Genomic DNA, 22,024 nt, shown 5'->3' on the forward strand with positions numbered 1-22,024 from the left:
TTGTGATCCGGATGTGTGGAAAGTCTTGTGGTAGTCTGCAGCTACCATTATGAAGGGAGCCTTGGGTTTCAAATGTGAATGCACTTGCTCACAGGTGACCCAATTGATGTTCTTTAATTATTTATTTACTAAATGTGAATGCACATGCTCCCAGGCAACCAAATTGATGCTATGATATGATAAGGCATTTATAATGCCCCTGTACACAAGTGTTTCAAGGTGCGACGAGGCAAGGGAAGGGGAACAGAGGGAAGACAAAGACAACGATCTTACTAGGCCAGGTGACATTGAGATCACGCAAGTGCAGGGGAAGGTGAAAGGGAAGAAAGTGCGGGGGGAAGGGGAAGGTGGAAGTGCAGTACATGGATCAACAGTATAAATAAATAGAATAAATAACAGCAATAAGTAGAAAGTGTGGCCAGCTGGTGGCAAGTGCAAGGGTAAGTGCAGACATCAGGTGTCAAGTGCTAGCAGGGGACTGTAGGGATACAGAAAACAGTCCCCACGAACGGGGTTTGCCAGGGAGGCCGAGCAGGTGCTTATTTAATTATTTATTTACCACGTGTGAATGCCCTTGCTCCCAGTTGACCCAACTGATGCTATTTAATTATTTATTTACCAAAAGTGACCTGCCTGGTGTTATTTAATACTGGAGGAATGGGAAGGAGGACATTTAAGTATTATTTAATGTATTAACCACGAGAGCCTCCACTAGGGGCCCTGTGATGTAATACTACTGGTGTATACTGAGGATTGGTTTTACAAATTGCTGTTCAAGCTATTCAACTGAAAAAATACTGTGGGGGTCATTACGAGTTTGGAGGCAGCCATGGTGCAAATAGCACCATGGCTGCCTCCAAACCCATGTCCGGGTTCACTGAATGGGGATTTACCGGGTCATTCCAACCTTGGAGGACCCGGTAAATCCCCATTCAGAAAACCATTCCCCATTCCCATTCGAGCCCCGATAGGGCTCAATGGGAATGGGGAAGGAGCTAATAACGGGCCCGGAAATTGCGGGCCCGTTATTAGCTATATGGTCCCTTAACGGGTCCCGCTAAGACAGGCTGGTAAAACCAGTCGGTCCTGGTGGGACCCGCTAAGGGACCTCGTAATAGGGTGGTAGGGGGTTAACGGCACCGGTATCCTTGCCGTTAATGACCCCCTGTGTCTGTTCATTTAACCAGGTGCAACCTGTACCTCTGTCAGTCGTTAGGGTTGACCTGCCTTAGGGAGGGCCACTTCTCCCTCAGGGCAGCCCACAAATAAGGAGGTGTGCTATAGGCCTTTGTTAGAAGGGTCCATCGTTCATCCCCCTGGGATTTCATTTGCATATGTGTGCCGTAAGGTGTACTATCCCCCATACTCAGGTCTCTGACAGGTTGCTGCTTCCCCCCCTTCCTAACCCACACATAGGGAGAAACACCTTACACAAATAAAACATGTCTTTTAATCGTAAAAACAAGTGTAAAAGCTGAATTATAAAGGTACTTACCCCTTATGGACTCACAATGGAGAAGGACTTACTCAGTTGCTTCTAGGCCATCTTGATGTGGAATGGACATATAGAAACTTTGAACATCCAGTGTGAACAAAACCACATTTCTGGCAACAATTTGTGTAAATCTGTAACCAGATTGAAATGGTTAATTAAATCTGTAAAATCTATAAAATGGGTTGAAGATCTAATTGCTAAGAAAACCCCTATATCGAACACCTCCTTGGGTTTGGGCACAGGTTCGATTGTGGTTACCAGAACCTTAGGTAAAATTCCCTGCAGCGATTCCCATCCTCTCTTTACCCCAGCCACACTTTCTGCCTCTGGAGGTGCCTTCAGTGATCCCTCACCTCATATGCCACAGAAATATGGAGGGGATCCCAAGGAATTTAAATTTGTTATTACTCTGTCACATTCATTTTCTGAACCGTCCACAGTTAAATGCGGCAGACCAAGCCAAAGTATCCTTTGTACCTTCGAACGTTGATAAAACAGCGTTGAACTGGGGTACCCCTTGCATAGACAATAACAGTCCCCTGTTGTCTGATTACTCAAGGGTTCTCAAAGCATTCGCGATCATTTTTGATAGACAACATATTACAAATGTGGAAGGATGATCGAAATCTCCTTTCTTACATAGTCCAATTTAGAAGTCTAGTAACCCAAAAAAAACTGCCCTGAAGATACCAAGCTATGAAGGCATCATGAAGCAAGACACAGGCAACAGATTCAAAGTTCCAATAGAATTGCTTTATTAAATAAAATGTCAGGATGGATGAAGGCCTAACTTGCCCTCTACTAAGATCGGATTTCCCTACCTTAAAGAAACACAGGCAAGCCTGAGTCGGAAAGTTCAAATTAAGTCTGTCTGTGTCCAAAACCTATCCTTGCCCTCACAACTAAATCTAAACAAGGTGTAGGGATGTCGGCAACAACAGAAATAGTGGTCGGCATTAAGTTCTGAGCTTTTCCAGCCCTTAGCTTACTTTTTAGCTCCCCTTTTTCAAGTACAAAACAATTCCACAAAACCTCAGGGATCACTTCCCCAAGTTCAAGACAGTTCACAAACCCTCAGTGTTCCCTTTCTCAAGTTCAAGAAAGTCAGTTCCACAAATCCTCAGGGTTCCATTCCGCAAGTACAAGACAGTCACTTTGTGCTTATTCTTAATCTTTCAGTGGTCAAAACAACTCCAGATCAACTTTACACTCCTTCTGGATTGGATCAACAGTTCAAGCAGATTACGTCTTCTTCTTGGTTCAACTCAGCAATGTCTTTGGCTTTCACAATTGAGGGTTCTCTGGTCTAGGCGCAGTTGTCAGACCACATTTTCCACCCATTACAGGTCACGCAACCAGGAACCCTAGGCATCCTAGCCCGCACAGGTTCTTCTGTATCTGCCCCTGTGTGAATGTTCACATTCAATTGACTTCTTCTTGTCAGCCTCTTGGTTTTGCCACAGTGTGTCATATATCCTTTGCCAGTCTCTGGCCGTGCCACACTGTATTGATGCTTATAGTTCAGCTTGTGGTAATTCTGCTCCTTCATCACCTTGCTGTCATGCTCTCTCATAATCTTGCACAATTGATCTCTTGTTTTGTACTTTGCTTTCAATTAGGCAATATTCCAATCTCACATTCACTAATCATCAAATCGTAGCTTTGCCATCAAAATTCTCATTCAGTTTTGTATTCAATATTTGCAATTAGTTACTTTGCTGCTTACATTTTCTGTGCCACTTGCATATTGTATCATCCTTACTTTGCTTCTAACCCGTGGCTCAAGTTGGTTTCATTGCGCATGCTGGTTTACTCATTCAGCGTTCGCCTCACTTTCCCACAGGCCCCAAGGAGTGCCTTGGTTGGAGTAACTTTCCCCATCATTCACCGGCTCCTGCCGTTCCCTCCAGGTAGATGTACCTTTGCTGTTCAGCTCCACCGGCTGGCTTTCCTTTAGTCATGAGCCCTGCTTGTACTTTGGTTTCTCTCCCATTCCTGCAGGCAGCTCTGCTTCTTCTCCACAGGCACTGCCAGTCACTTGGCTTCCTTTTCCTTGCTCGCAGCTCTGGCTGCATATCTCCGACCATGGACACTCCCACAACTGTGGTCTTCTAGTGGCCAGCCTGGCTGTGGGGTCTAGCGTTCATTGGGATTATCTGTGGACCCAGCACAGCTAGCTCTTTGCGATCAGGATTCCCTGCTTGTCTCTTTGCTGCTGGTCTCCTACCTTCTTATACACCTGCAACCAATCGACAGCTTGCAGGTGTGAGTTCCAAATTGTAATTACCTGATTGCAATTAGAGGAAAGCTTGGGACATGCCTGGCCTGTGAAACACTCTGCAGGCCTCTTCCTCTTCTCAGTACTAGAGTGGTGAAGTGATCCTCCCTTGCTTCTCAGCCCCCAGGGTTGGGATCCAAAAGCAATGGCCTTTCCCATGACACCTGAGAAGAGGATGCAAGGGGAGTAGGTGTGAGGATACCCTCAGGTTTCTCACATACCCTTCCCCTATGTGGGTTGGACCGGGATGCTTCACATGGAAACCGGGAGAGAAAGTCATGTTACTTGCTTACGGCCTTTCCGGGGTTTTACTGTGAAGCAGTAGGAGGACTGAAGGTCCAAGCACCACTGCAAAACCCTTGGGTTGGATTCTTCTCTCTGGTGTACCGAGTCCACTCCTCTGAAACTACTACTTCCTTCCCCATTGGTCTTCTGTTCAAAATTGGGAGATTCTAGTTTCTTTGGACAGGGGAGTCGATCTCTAGGAGTCTTTAATTTGATTTAGGTCACCTGTGAAATCCATTGATCGAACTGGGGCAAATTAGTCCCCAGGACTAATTGGGTTGTCAAGTTGGGAAGTACAGCCACTACAGGATTTCATTCTGTATCCACGATGGTGAGGGGTATTTGGACTTGTGGGTAGTTTTCAATATGGCCATGCACACAGCCCACTTTTTTTTCACCCATTCTCCTCTATTTAGTTGGGCCCAAAGGGTTCTATCTTCTAAGGTGACTGGGACTCGTTAGGAGCTTTTATTTCCTGCATATAAGATTGTCAGGTTGTTTCTTATTCTTACTTATTTTCTTTTCCTGGTGATCTTCTTTTGGGTTTCCTTCACAGTTTGTTTTTATTGTAGCAGGTTGAGTGTAAAGCATATGGGTATAAGATGGTTCAATCCTTTTTGTCTTACTGTGTTTATCCCCACTGAATGATGGTACTGATGAAATGGAAGGGGGATCGACCAGGTTCAAAGGGCAATATTTTATGGGATGTTCGTAGCATTTATAGCCTTTTTTGTCATGGTTAAGAGGAGGGGTTATAATAGGTGGATGATCTCTGTTTCCCCTCTTTTCCTTTGCTTGTGCTTCCATTAACTCCTCCTCTAAATTCTCGAGACAGGACTCCATGATATGCCCCAATTCCCACAGAATAAACAACATTTTGAGTAGGAGGAATTTAGCTCATCAAAGTGGATGCTAGGAAACCTGGGGAATAATTCTCTCTGTGCTGGCTTCAGTAAGGAATCAGATGTTTGGTTGTCCTTCTCGTTCTCTTGATCTATCGTTGGTGCTATTTGGACAAGAGGGATAGCAACCAGTTCTGGCAAAAGGGGTGTTAAGTTAGATGGCAATGTATTGGGGTTCCAGAGGGCCTGGTCCCAGCAAAGAGGTTTCCCTAGGACTGAGATCTCTCCCCTTTCTTTGTCCCCATCCTAAATAGAAGGTCTTAAATAAACCAAGCAAATGTGGCGATTGAGATTTTCTTCATTGGATTCAGAATTTGTAACCTCCTCTGAGTGTTCAGCAAGACCCTTATTGGTCTCCGGTTTGACTTCCTGATGAGAGGAACAGGTTAAAGAGCTTAAAGTGTCGGGAGGTTTAATTTTATCCCACCAAGGTATATATTTGGTCTGTTGACGGTCCTTTTCCTCTGTCATGGGATAGGGAAAAATGTCAGGAGCATTGTTCCTCCCATGCTCTCCCTCAGTCTCCCCAGTGAGTGGCCAATTGATCTTCATTAGGGTTAAAGAGAGATTTAAGAACACAAACGTCAGTTCATCTCCACAGGAGAGAAGGGGTAACATTTTTAGGTTTCCCTTTCTACAAGGTAGGATATAGCCCAACCATTTGATGGGATAGTTTACCCACAATTTCAAAGCGACTATCACCCTGTCTCTTCCCTGAACTACATAGTCTTCGGGGCAGAAAAGGTGATAGACGTTGCCCTCTTTGACCTTCCTAACAGGTACAATAGCTTGGGGTTTTAGAGGTTCAAAAACAACCCCAATCTTGGAATAGGACTGAGTGAGGGATCCTTTGTTTCCTCTTATATGTACTAGAACACTGGTAGCTACTCCAACCTGTCTAGCTCTTTCTCTTAGTGCAAAGGGTAGGGGTTTGGAGCCCAAGCTGGCCTCTGGAAGTCTTTCGGGTTGGTCTTCTATGTCTTTTCTGGGTTCAGGGTTGTAAGGGCTATCACGTGTTTAATCAGCCTCTCCAAAGCCTCCGGTTCCTCTATGTGCTCTCTCCGTCCCGGATTCTTCCTTAACCCAAGGGAACATTGCTCTCTCAAGCACCCCTTGAGCCATGTTATCCCCTTGATGAATTTGGAATGGGTCCTTCCCATGATTTTGTAACAACACCTTAAAACATCACCTCTAAATTCTGGGTCTATAACTCCAGCTAATACATCAATTCCAAACCTCCAAGCCAACCTGGATTTGGGTTCCAATCTGATGTAGGTATTATAGGTGGAATTAGGATCAATTAGGATCAAATCCGTGGGTATGAGTCTTCCTTCACCTGGAGGAATTGTCTCATCCCTACTGCTACAAATATGAAACTCAATACAGCCCTTTGTGGCTACTGAGGGGTCTGAGGCTCTGGGACTTAGCTTTTCATATTTTAGGGACCCCAAATTGTATCGGTTGAGCCAGATCCCATTCGGACACCATTTGTGAAGGCATTATGAAGCAAGACACAGAAAACAGATTAAAAGTTCCAACAGAATTGCTTTATTAAATCAAATGTTAGGATCGATGAAGGCCTAACTTGCCCTATAACAAGGTGGGATTTCCCTACATTCAAGAAACAAAGGAAAGACTGAGTCAGAAAGTTGAACTTAAAAGTCTGTCTGTGCATACACCTATCCTTGACCTCACAACTAAATCTAAACAATGTGTAGCAATGTCAGCAACAACAGAAATAGTGGTTCCCTTTCCCCAAGTTCAAAACAGTTCCACAAAACCTCGGGGTTCCCTTCCCCAAGTTCAAGAAAGTCAGTTTGCCCATATTTTCAATCTTTCAATGGACAAAACAGCTCCAGATCAACTTTACACTCCTTCTGGATTGGATCAAAGTTCAAGCAGGTTACTTCTTCTTAGTTCATCTGAACAATGTCTTTGGCTTTCCCAATTGAGGGTTCTCTTTTCTAGACGCGGGTGTCAGACCACACGGTCCACCCATGACAGGTCACACAACCAGGAACCCTAGACTAACTAGCCCACATAGGTTCTTCTGTATCTGCCCCTGTGTGAATGTTCACATTCACTTGACTTCTCCTTGTCAGCCTCTTGGTTTTGTCATAATGCGTAATGTATCCTTAGACATTCTCTGGCTGTGCCACAGTGTTCATGTGTACAGTTCAGATTGTGGTTATTTTGCTTCTTCACCACCTGGCTGCCGTGCTCCCTCGTAATCTTTCACACTTGCTTTCTTGTTTCATACTTTGCTTTCAATTACGCAATATTGAAATCTCACATTCACTTATCTTTAAATCGTAGCTTTGCCAAAACATTGTAATTCAGTTCGGTATTCAATATTTGCAATCGCTTACTTTGCGCTTGCACTTTCTATGTCACTTGCATATTTGTTATCCTTACTTTGATTCTAGCCCGTGGCTTCTGGTGTGTTTCATTGCGCATGCTGTTTTATTCATTCGTCATTCGCCTCGCTTTCCCACAGCCCCTCATGAGCACCCCGGTTCAAGTGATTTTCCCTATCACTTACCGGCTCTTTGCGTTCCCTCCGAGTAGCTATACTTTCACTGTTCCGCTCTGCTGGCTGGCTTTAATTTACTCACAAGCCCCACCCGTTTTTCGGTTTCTCTCCCTTTCCCACTACCAGATCCTCTTCTTATCCGCGGATGCTTTTGGTCACTTGGCTTCCTCTTCCTTGTTTGCAGCTCCAGCTGAGTATCTCCAACCATCGAGGCTCCCACAACTGTGGTCTTCTAGCGGCCCGCCTGGCCTTGGGCTTCACACTTCCTTGGGGTTGTCTGCCGGTGTACTGGCTCTCCTGCACGACCCACCACGGCTGCCTCCTCACGATCAGGATTCCCTGCTTGTCTCTTTGATGCTGGTCTCCTCCCTTCTTATACACCTGCAACCACTTGACAGGTTGCAGGTTTGAGTTCCAAATTGTACTTGTCTGGTTGTAATTAGAGGAGAACTTGGACATGCCTGACCTTTACAACACTCTGCAGTCCTCTTCCTCATCTCAGTACTAGAGTCGTGATATGACTTACTAGTGTTGATTACTCCTGGTCGCCTCTTCTTTTTCCCAGTACTATAGTAGGTTGAATGAGTGGAAATGAGGAGAGATGTTTTGCAATAGCCCATAAAGGCTGGGGGAGAGTTGGGTTGGTCTTCATAGGGAAATCGGGTAAACCATATGCCACCTGTGAATATCCTCTCCCCAATCCTCAAGGATGCTCTATCCAGGTGATCCTCCCCTGCTTCTCCACCCCCAAGGTCAGGATCCAAAAGTGATGGCCTTTACCTGGCCACCTGAGAAGAGGATCCAAGGGGAGTAGGTGTGAGGACACCCTCGGGTTTCTCACACACCTCAACATATTTCATAAAGGGCTAAAAGAAGGACCGAAAGCTGCTCTCTGCCAAGTGGTGTGTCTCCCCACCCCCGACTCTCTGTTTAAGTATATCGCTCTAGTCATCAGAATAGACCAACTCTATAGTGACAGAAAAGGGGAAAAAAGAAGGCACCATTACAGAAGAACTAACTTCGGTTGGGAATGAGAAACCATAACCTATGCAGTTGGGTAGCACTAGAGGAACCATTGCACTTGACGAAAGTGAAATAAGAAAATGAATGAAGCTCTGTTTATATTGCAGAGATTCAGGGCATTCAGTCTGTTTTGTTCCCAAATGATTCCCCACATCTAGCCTGGTGGGAAACACCAATGCTTGTCCCCAACAGGGAGTCTAAGGACTAGCTGCATTACAGGGGATTCCCATCTGACCGGATGTCCTATTATGCCTAGCTAACCGGCTCACCTCTATATCTGTCATTCTGTTTTGGGCTAATGAAAAATGCCACAATACCCTGGCTTTATTAGATAGTGGTGCCACAGGACATTTCATTGGCATTGTTTTTGCAAATCAGAAGGGCATTCCTTTGGTTTCTAAAAATACATCTGAACCTATGTCTGTAGATGATTCCCCATTGATTTCAGGACCTAAAACATTCCAGATCCAACCCTTACGTATGTTATGTGCCTCTTATCATCCAGAATACATAACAAACATTTGAAGCCATCATAGCCCCACACTTTCAATTAATCCTCAGGACCCCGTGGTTGCGACATTACAATTCCCTCATCGATTGGAGAAACCAGAAGCTTACTTTCCAAGGTTGTCAATGCCCCTCTACATGCTCACATGCCCTCTGTCCATGTGCCAAGGAAATCTACCCTTCCTCATCATCTCTCAACCATCCCAACTTACGTCTCCCAAAGGGCCTTGGTGATACAGGTTGACCTCCCCTCAGTATACCTAGAATATGCGGATGTGTTAAATCTAAAAGAAGCTGACAACCTTCCCCACATCGAAAGTATGACTCCTGTATAGAACCGCTACCTGGAGCAAAGTTTCTATATGGACAGACATATGCACACTCAGAGAAAGAGAATGTCATTCTCAAGCAATACATAGATGACAACCTAGAAAAGGGGTTCATGCGCCACTCTTCATCCTCAGCGGGGCTCCCCATCGTCTTTATCCCCAAGAAAGATGAGGAAGAATTCAGACCTTGCATCGGCTACTGTCAATTCAATGCCATCACTATAAAGAACTGGTATCCTCTACCTCTCATCCAAGTATTGTTGGATCAAGGAAAGGATAGTCAGGTATACACAAACTTGATCTCAAGGGGGCATATAACATAGTAAGAATGGCAGAAGGCGAACAGTGGAAAGCGGCATTCCGAACACGTTTTGGACATTATGAATGCTTAGTAATTCCTTTCTGGCTATGCAATGCACCTGCTGTTTCCAGTATTTTCCTAATGATGTATTTCGTGCTAGCTTGGATTCTTACGTTGTTATCTATTTAGATAACATTTTGGTGTTTTCTCCCTCGCATGATCTCCATGTTATTCAGGTTTGTGAGGTACTCAAGAGACTCTGTGCCAGCTGCTTTTATGCCAAAGTTTCTAAATCCGAGTTCCACCAACAAAGAATCACATATCTGGGTTATATCCTATCTCCTGGAAGAATAGAATTTCTTACGTTGTTATCTATTTAGATAACATTTTGGTGTTTTCTCCCTCGCATGATCTCCATGTTATTCAGGTTTGTCAGGTACTCAAGAGACTCTGTGCCAGCTGCTTTTATGCCAAAGTTTCTAAATCCGAGTTCCACCAACAAAGAATCACAAATCTGGGTTATATCCTATCTCCTGGAAGAATAGAATTGGATCCACGGAATGTATCGGCAGTCCTTGAATGGCCATCTCCTCGTTCGATTAAGGAATTACAGTGCTTCCTAGGATTTGCCCATTTTTATAGGTGCTTTATCCCTGAATACTCTTATATCTTACTGCCTCTCCCCGACTCCTCAACAAAGGGGCAGTATATGAATGGACCTAAGACGCTGAAGAAGTGTTTACTGTCCTGAAGAAGAAATCTACCACAGCCCCCGTTCTCAAGTTGGCCTATCCAAAATATAGTGGAACAGATTCTTCGAATCTGGGTGATCTATTACTCTAAAAGAATCTTGAATCTTATGAAACATATCCCCTGGCTTACCATTCACATACTTTCACCTCTTCAGAAAAAAGCAACAGTATATTCCAGAAATAACTATTGGCTATAAAGACGCTTTCCTCACATGGCCTCATCTCTTAAAAAGAGCGCACCATACCCTCGCTGTATATATGGAGCACCGCAATCTAGGTTTTGTAAAAACGGCCCAAACTATCAATCAGCATCAGAACCGTTAGATAGATTTCTTCTCTAGATTTAATTTCTTCGGTCACCTTAAAGCCTGGAAACCGGAACACCTATAAAGATACAGAAAAAGCGCACCATTTGTGAAGGCATCATGAAGCAAGACACAGACAACAGATTCAAACTTCCAACAGAATTGCTTTATTAAATCAAATGTCAGGATGGATGAAGGCCTAACTTGCCCTATAATAAAGTAGGATTTCCCTACCTTCAAGAAACTAAGGAAAGTCTGAGTCAGAAATTTCAACTTAAAAGTCTGTGTCTAAAACCTATCCTTGCCCTCACAACTATGTCAGCAACAACAGAAATAGTGGTCAAAATAAAGTTCTGAGCTTTTCCAGCTCTTATCTTACTTTTCAGCTCCTCTTCTTCAAGTTCAAAACAGTTCCACAAAACCTCAGGGGTTACCTTCCCCAAGATTAAGAAAGTCAGTTTTCCCTTATTCTCAAGCTTTCAATGGAAAAAACAACTCCAGATCAACTTTACACTCCTTCTGGATTGGATCAAAGTTCAGGCAGATTACTACTACTTCTTATTTCACCTGAGAAATGTCTTTGGCTTACACAATCGAGGGTTCTCTTTTCTAGATGAAGTTGTTGGTAAAACCTCCCATCTTTCCCTATTCTAAGGGTGCTCCCTACCTAACAAACCTAACTAGAGTGCTTGTCAGTCATCTAGTGTCCAAACTAGCATATCCTAATCCAACCACTATTAGAACAGAAAAGGCACAGAGGAATGACTTCCTTCTCCTGTGAGGTGTTTTTTCACCAAGTTCAGTTCAATAAAGTATCCTCTAACGTCGTTCTTGGTAACTATTTTTAGCAAATCACACAGTTCTGATACTCAATTCTTTAAGGTCTCATCTGTCTCTTTCACTCAATTACTCGTTCTTTCCGTCTTGTTCTCTTCTTGTCTTATTCTAGTTGGGATTATCCCTTTCCTTAATCGGGACAAGTTTATTCCTCCCTCTTCATTCAGATTTAACATTTTCCCTTTTTTGAATTTTCACTCTTTATCTTGACTAGAAAGAGTTTGAAGATTCCAATATTCTCTTGTCCTTTGTTCACACTTAATGCTATATCTTGACTGTGATGAAAATGAGTGTTCCAGTAATGATTCTCGCTCTCCTCATTTACTCTTAAGAGTTTATTCTGACTGGGATGAGTATGAGTGTTCCAGTGCTGATACTCACTGACCTCATAAACCCTTGATGAGAATGGGATGGGTAGGGGAATGCACGCAAGGCTTCTCACTCTCCTAAGGTACTCTTGATACTTTGTCTTGACTGGGATGAGTATGATTCCCATGCTCCTCAGGCACTATTGATGCTTTGTTTTTACTGGCACATGTGTGAGCTTTCCAGTAGTGATTCCCACGCTCCTCAGGTACTATTAATACTTTGTTTTTACTGGCACATGTATGAGCTTTCCAGTAATGATTTGCACGCTCCTCAGGTACTATTGATACTTTGTTTTTACTGCCACATGTATGAGCTTTCCAGTAGTGATTCCCACTCTCCTCAGGTACTCTTGATACTTTTTCTCGAGCGGGACGAGTATGAATGTTCCAGCATTTATCTCCGGCCCCACTCCCGGGTCTCCAGCTCTGTCCATTACTTGTCAGGTTGACTTCTTGTATCTACGTACAGTTGCTTAACATTATCAAATCTCAATCTACATCCACTTACTTAACCTCCTCCTCCACCTCACCTCACTAGAGGATGCAATGTCTCTCATTCATCAACCATACATCCCACAACACCAGCTGTTACAATACTCTCTATCCACACCAAAAAGTACTCGCCTCTCTCATAGTCTGTTGGTAAAAACAGACCGCTAATGTTATCCAATGAACAAGTTGTCTCAAAATGGCTTGGTAAATGTCTCCTATATCTAGCACTGCCTGACATATAAATGACTCATCCCAAAACCTATTGGCCTACAATAGGTAGCCCACCTGTTGGAAGGTTTTCCAATTTAAAAGTAACTTCCCCTCCTATCACTTTCACGAACCGAGCATAGCTCTCTGACTGTGTCCCAAATCTACCACTCCATGCTCCCTCAGGTAGACTGGCCCACCTGGGAACTGGAGAGGTTTCCCAACATGAAACTCCTCTGAGATGCCTCTTAGGTTGGGGCATGCCACTCTGCCTGACACATAAATGACTACATCAGCCCTGCAGATGTGACTACCAGTAATTAATTCTTCAAGGTTCTCAATAGACATTTCCCACAGGAATAACCATGCTAATCTCTCACTCATCGCCAGGCCACCTTCTCTCCAATACACAACCATATACACTTTAGTCTGATATTTAATCAGGAATACTTCCAAATAATTCTTAATTCCATTCTCTTTTGCAATCTACACTCCATATATGCCTATCTGTGTTATTACCTTGCAGTCAAATGAGAAGACCAATTATTGTGCAGGAGCCAAACAGCAAGAAACTATTCAGCCAGAGCAAAATAGCGGATGTGACAAGTTGGCCTGCCAGAAAGAACCACGCTGACTCCGATGAAAATCCAAGTATTAAAGTCTTTTGATGGTCAGAATGGCTGATTTTCAAGGTTCTCTTGGGGTCTAATGGGGCTGGGGATATTTGGCTCTAGGGCCGGCCCCCTCTGTCTCTCTGGTCTACCCTAGGGTTGTCCCCCCTCTAACCCAGTCATCTATATTGGGTATGTTAGTCGCTCTCAGATCGGTAACCCCTTTCTGTTTTCGTCGTCTTCTTTCTATCTTACAGGTGTTTGCCCTAAGATGATGGCTACCTGACTCCCTAGGGAACTTCTAACTTTCCCTCGCCTCTTATTGGTTAGCACTCAGCAACTAGGATACGGAGCCTTCTTTCACCCAGTATCACCCTCACACCTTTCACACCCTCTCATACCTGATCCTGCTCTATACTGATCTCTTTAGCTGTTCTCCTCCCACCACGTCACTGTCCCTCCCATCTCTCACTCTGCCTTTCAACCTCCACCCTTTGATCTTACTTTTTCATGTACTCCTTCAACTACCCCTTCTACAACTGTTAGCGTCTCTTCCTTCCTCTCCCTCTATGACATTAGCTACTCCTATTCCCCACTCCCTGTAACTCCCACACCTCTCCCTCTACTACTGCATCTATTCCACTATTACCAATTCCACCTTAGCACTGACCTCCTCTCTCCAGAACTCCAGGGATATTGTGCCCTGTTCACCTCTCTCCTACTCTATCTCTAATTCTCACACTCTCCCTCTCTCACACAATCACTCCACAGACCCCCCCCTCCTTAACAATAGCCTCTGCACTCCAATTGCTTTTGCATCCACTGGTCTCCCAGACGTCCTGCACTGCCTCCTGTCTTCATCCAACTAACCCACATTTGCACAATCACATACACCTCCTTAAATACCCTACCCTACCCCATCCCCGGATTGGCTATTTATCCTGTCCAATCACTTACCTGCCTCCAATGAGTGTCACACGGGAAGGCCATGGGAGGGATTAAAAGGACTAGTAAGCCCTGCCCCATTTCCAACATGGATCTTGCTGGGTTCCCGGGACGCTGAAAAACTCAAGGCTTTCAGGCCTTTAAAAATAATGATGAATTATATCCCTGGTGGCATAGTGGATAAGGCCTTCACGGGGCCTCTATTTATTATTTAAACTCCCTTGTGGATCCTAGCAGTGTTGGGGATATGGGGCACCCCCTTTGGTGCCGCACATCCCTTCTTGCATCCTCTGACGGTCTTGTGCTATTTTCGGCACCCCGTTGCAGGACTGCCGCCATTATGGCATGGTTTCAGGTGTCCTGCTTCGGCAGCTCCTGGGCAGCTCCTGGGCAGCTGCAGTGCTCCTTCTGCGGCTCGGAGTCCGCCATTGACCTGGTAAGAAGGGGTGTGGAGGGGGTCTGCCTACATCCAGGCTCCTGTGGATAGTTGGGGTGGCCTCCCTCCTTCCCCCTGCCCCTTGACAGGGTGGGGTGGGCTCGCTCTCTCCCTCTCCCCCTTGACAGGGCCTGTTCACTGGCACTGCCACACTGATTTTCAGCCGCGTTTCATCCGAATACTTGCTCGAAGCCAAAGTACGATATACCCCTAATGCTTACCATAGTGGATTTAAAAATGTCCCTTTCAATCAGCCGATAGAGTTGCCAACCTTTTTCAAAAAACCACAAAAAAGGCACAGAAAAGCCTACATACAGTCGATTTGGGACATGCTGTGATGGTCTACATTAATTGAACACAAGGCATAGCTAAAGATTAGCAACTGTTACCTTACATTTTTTTTTTTAGACTAGGATAGGTATACCATTAGGAAATCAAGTATTAAACAATGGATAGTTTGTTGCATTCGCGCTCTGAAACACTTGTGTAGGAGCGTGATATACATAAAATGTAATTTCATTCTAGAGGTTAAACCCTTGTGCACAAATTGCTGCCCACTGCGCTAAGGGCACATTCAACACTCACCACAGGGGTAACACTCGCATTTCTAGCAAATTACCCCTTGGGCCATATGTAAAGTGGCCACTTGGAGTCCAACACTGCTGTACTGTCCAGTTCCAAACAAACTCATCTCGCTCGGAGATTGATACCAACACTGCTAAAGTTCTAAGAAAACACTGTCCTATTTTTTTCTTTAATATCAAAACACAGCACAGGACATGAGCCCACTACTGCTGCAAGGAAGCCCAATGCACCCATCAGTCACACCATGAGGTTGCACACTATTCAGACATCTAGATAAAGCAACCAGTACCCTATCAACTAACTTGATGAATTCAGCTTTGGAACCACATGCAAACTCAAACCAGCCAACCGGAACACTGCTTTAAAACACCCTCTCCCAAGGACACAAAAAACACAACGCTACACCTCTAACACCAACTGACACACCCAGGCCCCGGCCAAATCCACATCCACACCAAAAGCTCAATGTTTCTTCTATGAGCACAAAGCTCCAATTTCCCCTCACAGATCACACCTGTCACACACACAGAGTTCAGCAGGAATTCCCCTCTGCACCTTCAACACAAAGCACTGCAATCGTGTTTTCTACCCTCGCTTCCTTGCTATCCAAACCCACCCACTCTCTTTCAGATTCAGCAGAGTGCCTGGAGACCTTGCAAATGACATGTGTGCACAATACGAATCCTAGTCGCATAACATTACATCACAAAACAGCTGCACACACATCAACCCTTAGTTTACGAGGCTGGAGAATTAGAGTTAAAACCATCAAGAGCTCTGGGAGAAAGAAAATGGTTAACCTGAACTCAGACAATAGATTTAAGAACACACATTGGACACATTATGCTTGTTTTGGAGACACCATGTGGGAAAAAGCGAAAGCTTAGTGTAGTATTTGCATTGCCTAGAAATCAGATTCGGAAATATAGAGAACAAAACATAAATTACTTACCTATACCTTACATGGATTCTTTGATCCTCTGTTTATCACCAATGAAGGAAATCGTTATTGTGTCTAGAATTGTGCTTGGGATTTGGGCCTGCTATCTGCATTTAATAGAAAACGGGTTCTCTCTTCACAGGTGGCCTGCCTGACCCATATTGGCGCGAATTACCTCAATGGGAAGGTGGAAGCAAAGCGGTGGGGCACTGCACATGGCAGCATTGTCCCATACCAGGTACTGTGGTGATTAAATAGTTTCTAAACACCCTCTGTTGCCTTTTTCTATTCATGCAGTGTGTTTTATTCTATCTTACACTAATTAAAAAGGGTTCTAATTGTCATAACTGGGCATGCAAATGGTGCTTCGGGACACCCTCACCGAGTCCTTTTCATTGCACAATATGTATTATGGTTTAGCTTTTTTGACTCATGCACTATTTTGATTATGTCGTCCACTAGTTATTATTGCATTCTAGTATTATATTTTGAACACTGCTGCTTCGAAGTAGATGTTTAACTATATCCGGAAAGAGTGGGCAGATTTGATTTTGGCTACCTGAAGAAAACGCACAGCTAGTGAGTGCAGTCTAGGAAGAGGCGTTCTGTCAATGAAATACGAAATCCACCTGTTTAGCTTCTAACGAAATTTCCTATTTTTAATAATTGATGTGATTATCTCTTTTCTTAAGAAATAAGGCCCCAGATGACAATGAACAGTGGATTCTTAGTCCACTGAACAATATAGGATCTCTAGAATATTATATGTATTTTTTAATTCGCTTTTCATAGGGCGCTGCATGCAAACAGGAGTCCCTTCTTAGTGCCAGCCGAGAGTGTACAGAAGTAGGCTTAGGTGAGGGGCATTCAAGGAAGTGCCTGTTGGATTAGACACGGGAAAGAGTTTGAGGGAAGCAGAAGATCGGAATCATTCATGAATGAACATCGATTTTGAATCCTTGAGTTTTGCATGACACAACATCATTGGCCACATGGGCGCTATCCTTTTGGTTGTGGCACCTGCAGAGTGTGACTACAGGCGCAGTCAACAGTGTGCACCATAGGGCGTTCGACAGGCCCTCCCCAAGTGAGCTCAATTTTCTGCCAGTCTGTGTATGCATTTACTTCATGGTAGATTGTAATTACTCCACAATGATGGACCAGTGCAGTGTTTTATGTGAAGTGGGCCTACCTTATGTTGTTAATTCAATTATTTGGGCATAGGAATGGACACAGTGGACCTTTAATGCCCCTTTTTAGTCAAATTGGCCAGGACCATTTTAGACACAGTAACAATGAGTGAAAGCTATGGCAAGTCCTGCCAAATAAAATTGGAAAATTATTCTGATCCTGTCAAATGGTGGGTAAAAGAAGGGCACATCCTATTTCGTACCTGAAGATGAACACTTGTTCGAATGTGATAAAAGGATAACTCCATTTACCATTGATTGTTCTGAGTTGTGCATTTTATGTAGCAGATAGATCACAATTGTAGGCTACTCCGGGACATCTGCGTGCCAAAATTCAGTTGTGCAATGTGGTTACGTAAATATATTCCGACTCAATGGCTTTTGTATGATGTTACCTTACAAGTGGAGAGACATAACTTTCCTGTCACCCAATGTTTTACGCAAGGGTGTGCATTCCCAGACATTCCTTTTAACATCTAACAAATGGATCAGTTTGAACCCCATCTACAGAATGCAATGTTGGATGTTCCACATTTAGCCCAGTGGAATATTCTGCCTGAATGCCTAAATTATATTTTAATTGTTTGCACCAGAAAGAACGTACATCAGTTAATAATAAAGGGCGTTAGTCTATCCATGGCTTCCAACTATCAATCCTAAGTATCAGCACCTCTCAAGTGACACTAGTAGACATAGTTCCTGGTGCCACATAATTGAGCAGGTTCAATGCTATGAAGCTAATATTGTAATACCTCCACAGTGTATTAAAGCTTCAAGTTACAGAACTCATACCAGTGTTGGTCTCCACAACTGTTAAACGATGGAGGATGCGAAGGCTTGGTGGATCCCTTGCATGCTACATCAATAAAGTCTTAGGAGTCAGAGCAAAACTGGTGAAAAGTTTGATTTCTCCCCTTCATCATTTTTATTTTATTTTGTGTTATGTTGTATACAAACCTTTCTCAAAAAGAAGAAAATAATGTTTTGAATATGTAGAAAATGATCATCATTCCAATACAAATTTAACTAGACTTAAAAACACTGTCAATACATTAAAATAACTCCAACCTACACACATTCATTAAAATAAATCAAATTACAATCATGTTTGGTAAAAGAAAAGAGACAAGAAAAGGCAAAATACAGTATGCTGTTTATACCTTTAATTCTTTATTTTCTAAATGTTTTATAGTTGTATCAAAAATGTGTATAATGCTAAGATCAATGAAGTATTAAGGCTCGCATAAATCCAAACCAGATCCGAGCCGAAGCTATTTCTGAATATTCTTGAGTGAATCATACCAAAATGGTTGATGCATAGATCAAATGTTTCATTACATTCTGTGAGGTGATGTTTTAAAGGGCCCTGCACTTGTAGATTATAACATAAACGGCAGTATCGCAGAGCTTTGGGAAATTGTAATCATTGACCTAATACCATGCAGGTGCAAGATTAAATTTAAACCTCATATACACTTCGCAACATTTGATCGATTGGGGACCTAATCAGGTATTTTGGTATTACCTTCCTCGGGAGATCAATTAGAGCTGCACCCTTGAACAAAGGGTGTCTTCGAATTTATCACAAGACTGTCCGTTTGCGCATATTCAAAGAAAGCTGATCATTTCCTTTGGAGGCCAACAATGGTTTCACCGAAGATTACGAAATCGTCGGCATAAGCAAACCAATTTAGGCATAGATGTGCCAGTTTTGCAGGAAACTAGTTAATGTTATCTAATAACTCTTGGACATCAACCATTTACAGATTGAACAGTAGCGGCGCTAATAGGCGCCCCTACTTGTCTTTGATGCATCTGATAGAATCCCTTCAGCAGATGATCTTATCTTAATTTTTGTGTCAGTGTGTAGAGTCATTATCAGCCTTAGCAAACCTTCTGACATTGTTGCTTTTTTAGTTTCATCATCACAGCTGATTTCCATTGACTCTGTCGAAAGCATTTGACAGTTCAGTACTTGCCATATACACTGGTGCCCAATTCTTTTTCATTACAGATGCTTTCACTTACTTTAACATTTGCCTGTTTAATGCTGCGCCTAGTTTCTTCCTAAAGCCCACTTGAAATTTGGATAAATGTTTTTTTGTGCTTCCAAGACTTACATTTCTTTTAGTAGCAATGATGCGAAACGTCTGCTGGAGTAGTCCAATAAGGATATGGGTCTGTAATTTTTAGGATTGGACCTTTCTCCTTTCTTAAAAATTGGGTCTACAATTTCTGTCTGCCATGAGTGTAGAATCTCCTGGGTGCCCAGGATGTTGTTAAATAATATTTTTGAAACAGATGTCCAGACCTCAGGATTGTGTTTTAAGGCAGTAGGCGCTACGCGATTAGTCGATCTGAGAAAGATGTTTGCCATTTCTCCAGGCTGCACCTTTCAGTGCATGCCTGCTGTGTTCTGATCTTAGTTTGTGCATCTCCAGTTGGCATTCAGTTGTTCCCATTCCCAGCCTCTAGTTATCCTATGGTTGTTTTTTTCGTTGGTTCTGGAATTTGTATTTACTATTGTCTGTATCCACTCTTCATCACAGCAGCAGCTCTGTAAGTAACCAGCAATCAAGATATTCAGTTATTTGCCCCCAAGTAGCCAACTCTCTATAACATCGGTCAAATCATTTTTCAATTTTTAACCAAAAAAACCACTGGATTCCAATATATATTTTGTAACAAGTCATTCTCTAATAGTATTGCCCTCTCTCATAGTATAGCCCAATCTCATAATTCATCGTCATTTTAATGATTTCTCCTCTGTAGGCTCATCAGGAGATTGTCAGTTAAATGCAATGCCTTTATATGTATGTATTTCTTTTGTGATATGTCTGACCTTATTTTTGTTTTAATTATCTGCAATTAATTGCCCTTGTCACATCTTATCCACTCTTACAAATTCCTTCTCAATGGAGACAAACATGTCCATCCATTAGCCTGGAACCACTCAAGATTAGATTGAATACATACAGGAATGAGATTTTGACAGTGTATTTTTGTAAATGCATTGTTCTACATAACCTTTATCAGTGAAAAAGCAGTTACTCATCCATATTGGGAACCTGAGGAAAAGGTGCTGTGTGTACAAGATGGAATTGTAAAGTGCTTTACAAATGACACGATTGATTTGATGTATGTTTCACCGATGCTGGCTTGATAGCTTGCCCCTGGCTATATGTTGAACATCAGTGCTTTTGTTGTGCATCTGCAATTACAAAGACCTCTGTGAATTTACCTGAAAATTACTAAGTTAACTGCTTATCTCTTTCCAAAACAATTGTTTGCACATTCATCTGCAAGTATCTTCCTTATGTCTGGTTTACACTGACGAATGACTAGTTCTGTGCTTAAGTACAGAGAGAGAGAGAGAGAGAGAGAGAGAGAGAGAGAGAGAGAGAGAGAGAGAGAGAGAGAGAGACCGGTGATCAGCACGAGAGGTGGCTGGCTGTTTAATGTACTCATTGATCAGTTCTGTAACTGCTGTGTGTGCCACATTTACTGTCACCTCAAAGCAGCACCTGCACCTCTTCAATCGCCCCCAGCCTACAGAACTTCCCCATCACACATACAACTAAATGTTTAGTCACTGTTTAATGCAATGCGTCAAGGCCCATGTTGGTCAAAGGTTCTTCTCCATGGCTTCTTCTATCAATTAAGAAAAGGGACAGATGTCAAAACTGGACTTCTATGAAATTGATGAAGTGTTGGATTGTTTCAGGGTAAATTGTATGAGTTTGGTGGTTGTTCAGGAAATATTAGACCTGGGCCTACAATTAAGACGGAATGCTGTGTAAAAACCAAACAAATTAACACTTAAATTAGGCTCCAGGTGGTAAAATGCCTTAGTTGCCTCCATTCCGAATTTATTTTGTAAACCTGTACTTTTTAGGGTCAACAAGAAAACACGCTGGATTTTAAGCTATTCGACAACTTTTGTCTTGCTTGAAATTGTCTTTTGGTTTAAATTCAGACTAACCTTATCACATCCCTGCCTTGTCTAGCTTGTTATCTTAACATGACTTCCTTTCTGTTTCTCAGGCACTGGCAGGAGAATGTGTAAGTATATAAAATAAGCATACAGACCGTGCAGTTTAGAATATTCGGAATCAGAGTGTGGAAATATTAAGAAAGTATGGTTCAACAAGAGCCCAGTAGAGCAGTATTTCTTGTTATTGGCATGCATGAAATGATGCAGGTAGATTGGGTGTGTATGTGTTTTTGCCCTTGTTTAGCATGTACACTACGGGGCTCTCAATGACTTCATTTATGTAGGTCACACAATCTTTATACTGTAGCACTGTATCAGGGGCACAGGGGAGCAATGCTGCGGAACGTTTGTCTGGATCGGGAGATATCAATCTTTTTGTTCTCATTTGTTTTGCTTTTTTCCGGATATACACAAACCAAACGCACATTACCATACTTATGAACTAAATATACACTTCCCAAGAGAACTTGCACAAGGGGCAATCAGCTCGACGAAGTGGAATGCCAGTTGAAGGTCTCAATGACTGTGACACTCTTATGCAGCACAATCCAATAGATATTGCCATACATCAATTCCCCACTACCTCCAATACTCAGAAGAGTCTCTCTCAATGCATGTGGGCTGTTTCACAATGTACATTTGTCATACATATTCCCTGGGTGCATCACAGTTGCGGTTATTTCCTAGAAACAGTTTGTTTTCTATGATC

The 22,024-nt window shown here is 43.0% G+C and overlaps 1 protein-coding gene across 3 annotated transcripts in view; it reads left to right on the plus strand.

Annotated features, from left to right (window-relative positions):
* Nucleotides 1–22,024, plus strand: part of SUGCT (succinyl-CoA:glutarate-CoA transferase) — a 2,028,246-nt gene that overhangs the window by 996,069 nt on the left and 1,010,153 nt on the right. For all 3 annotated transcript variants that reach the window (XM_069613297.1, XM_069613296.1, XM_069613298.1), the window contains exon 9: nucleotides 16,274–16,369. In XM_069613297.1, the coding sequence (XP_069469398.1) occupies nucleotides 16,274–16,369 (96 nt within the window). The remainder of the gene's footprint in view (nucleotides 1–16,273; nucleotides 16,370–22,024) is intronic.

The sequence above is a fragment of the Ambystoma mexicanum genome, chromosome 5p, assembly GCF_040938575.1.
Source record: "Ambystoma mexicanum isolate Mex_15411 chromosome 5p, UKY_AmexF1_1, whole genome shotgun sequence".
NCBI classification, from domain to species: Eukaryota; Metazoa; Chordata; class Amphibia; order Caudata; family Ambystomatidae; genus Ambystoma; species Ambystoma mexicanum.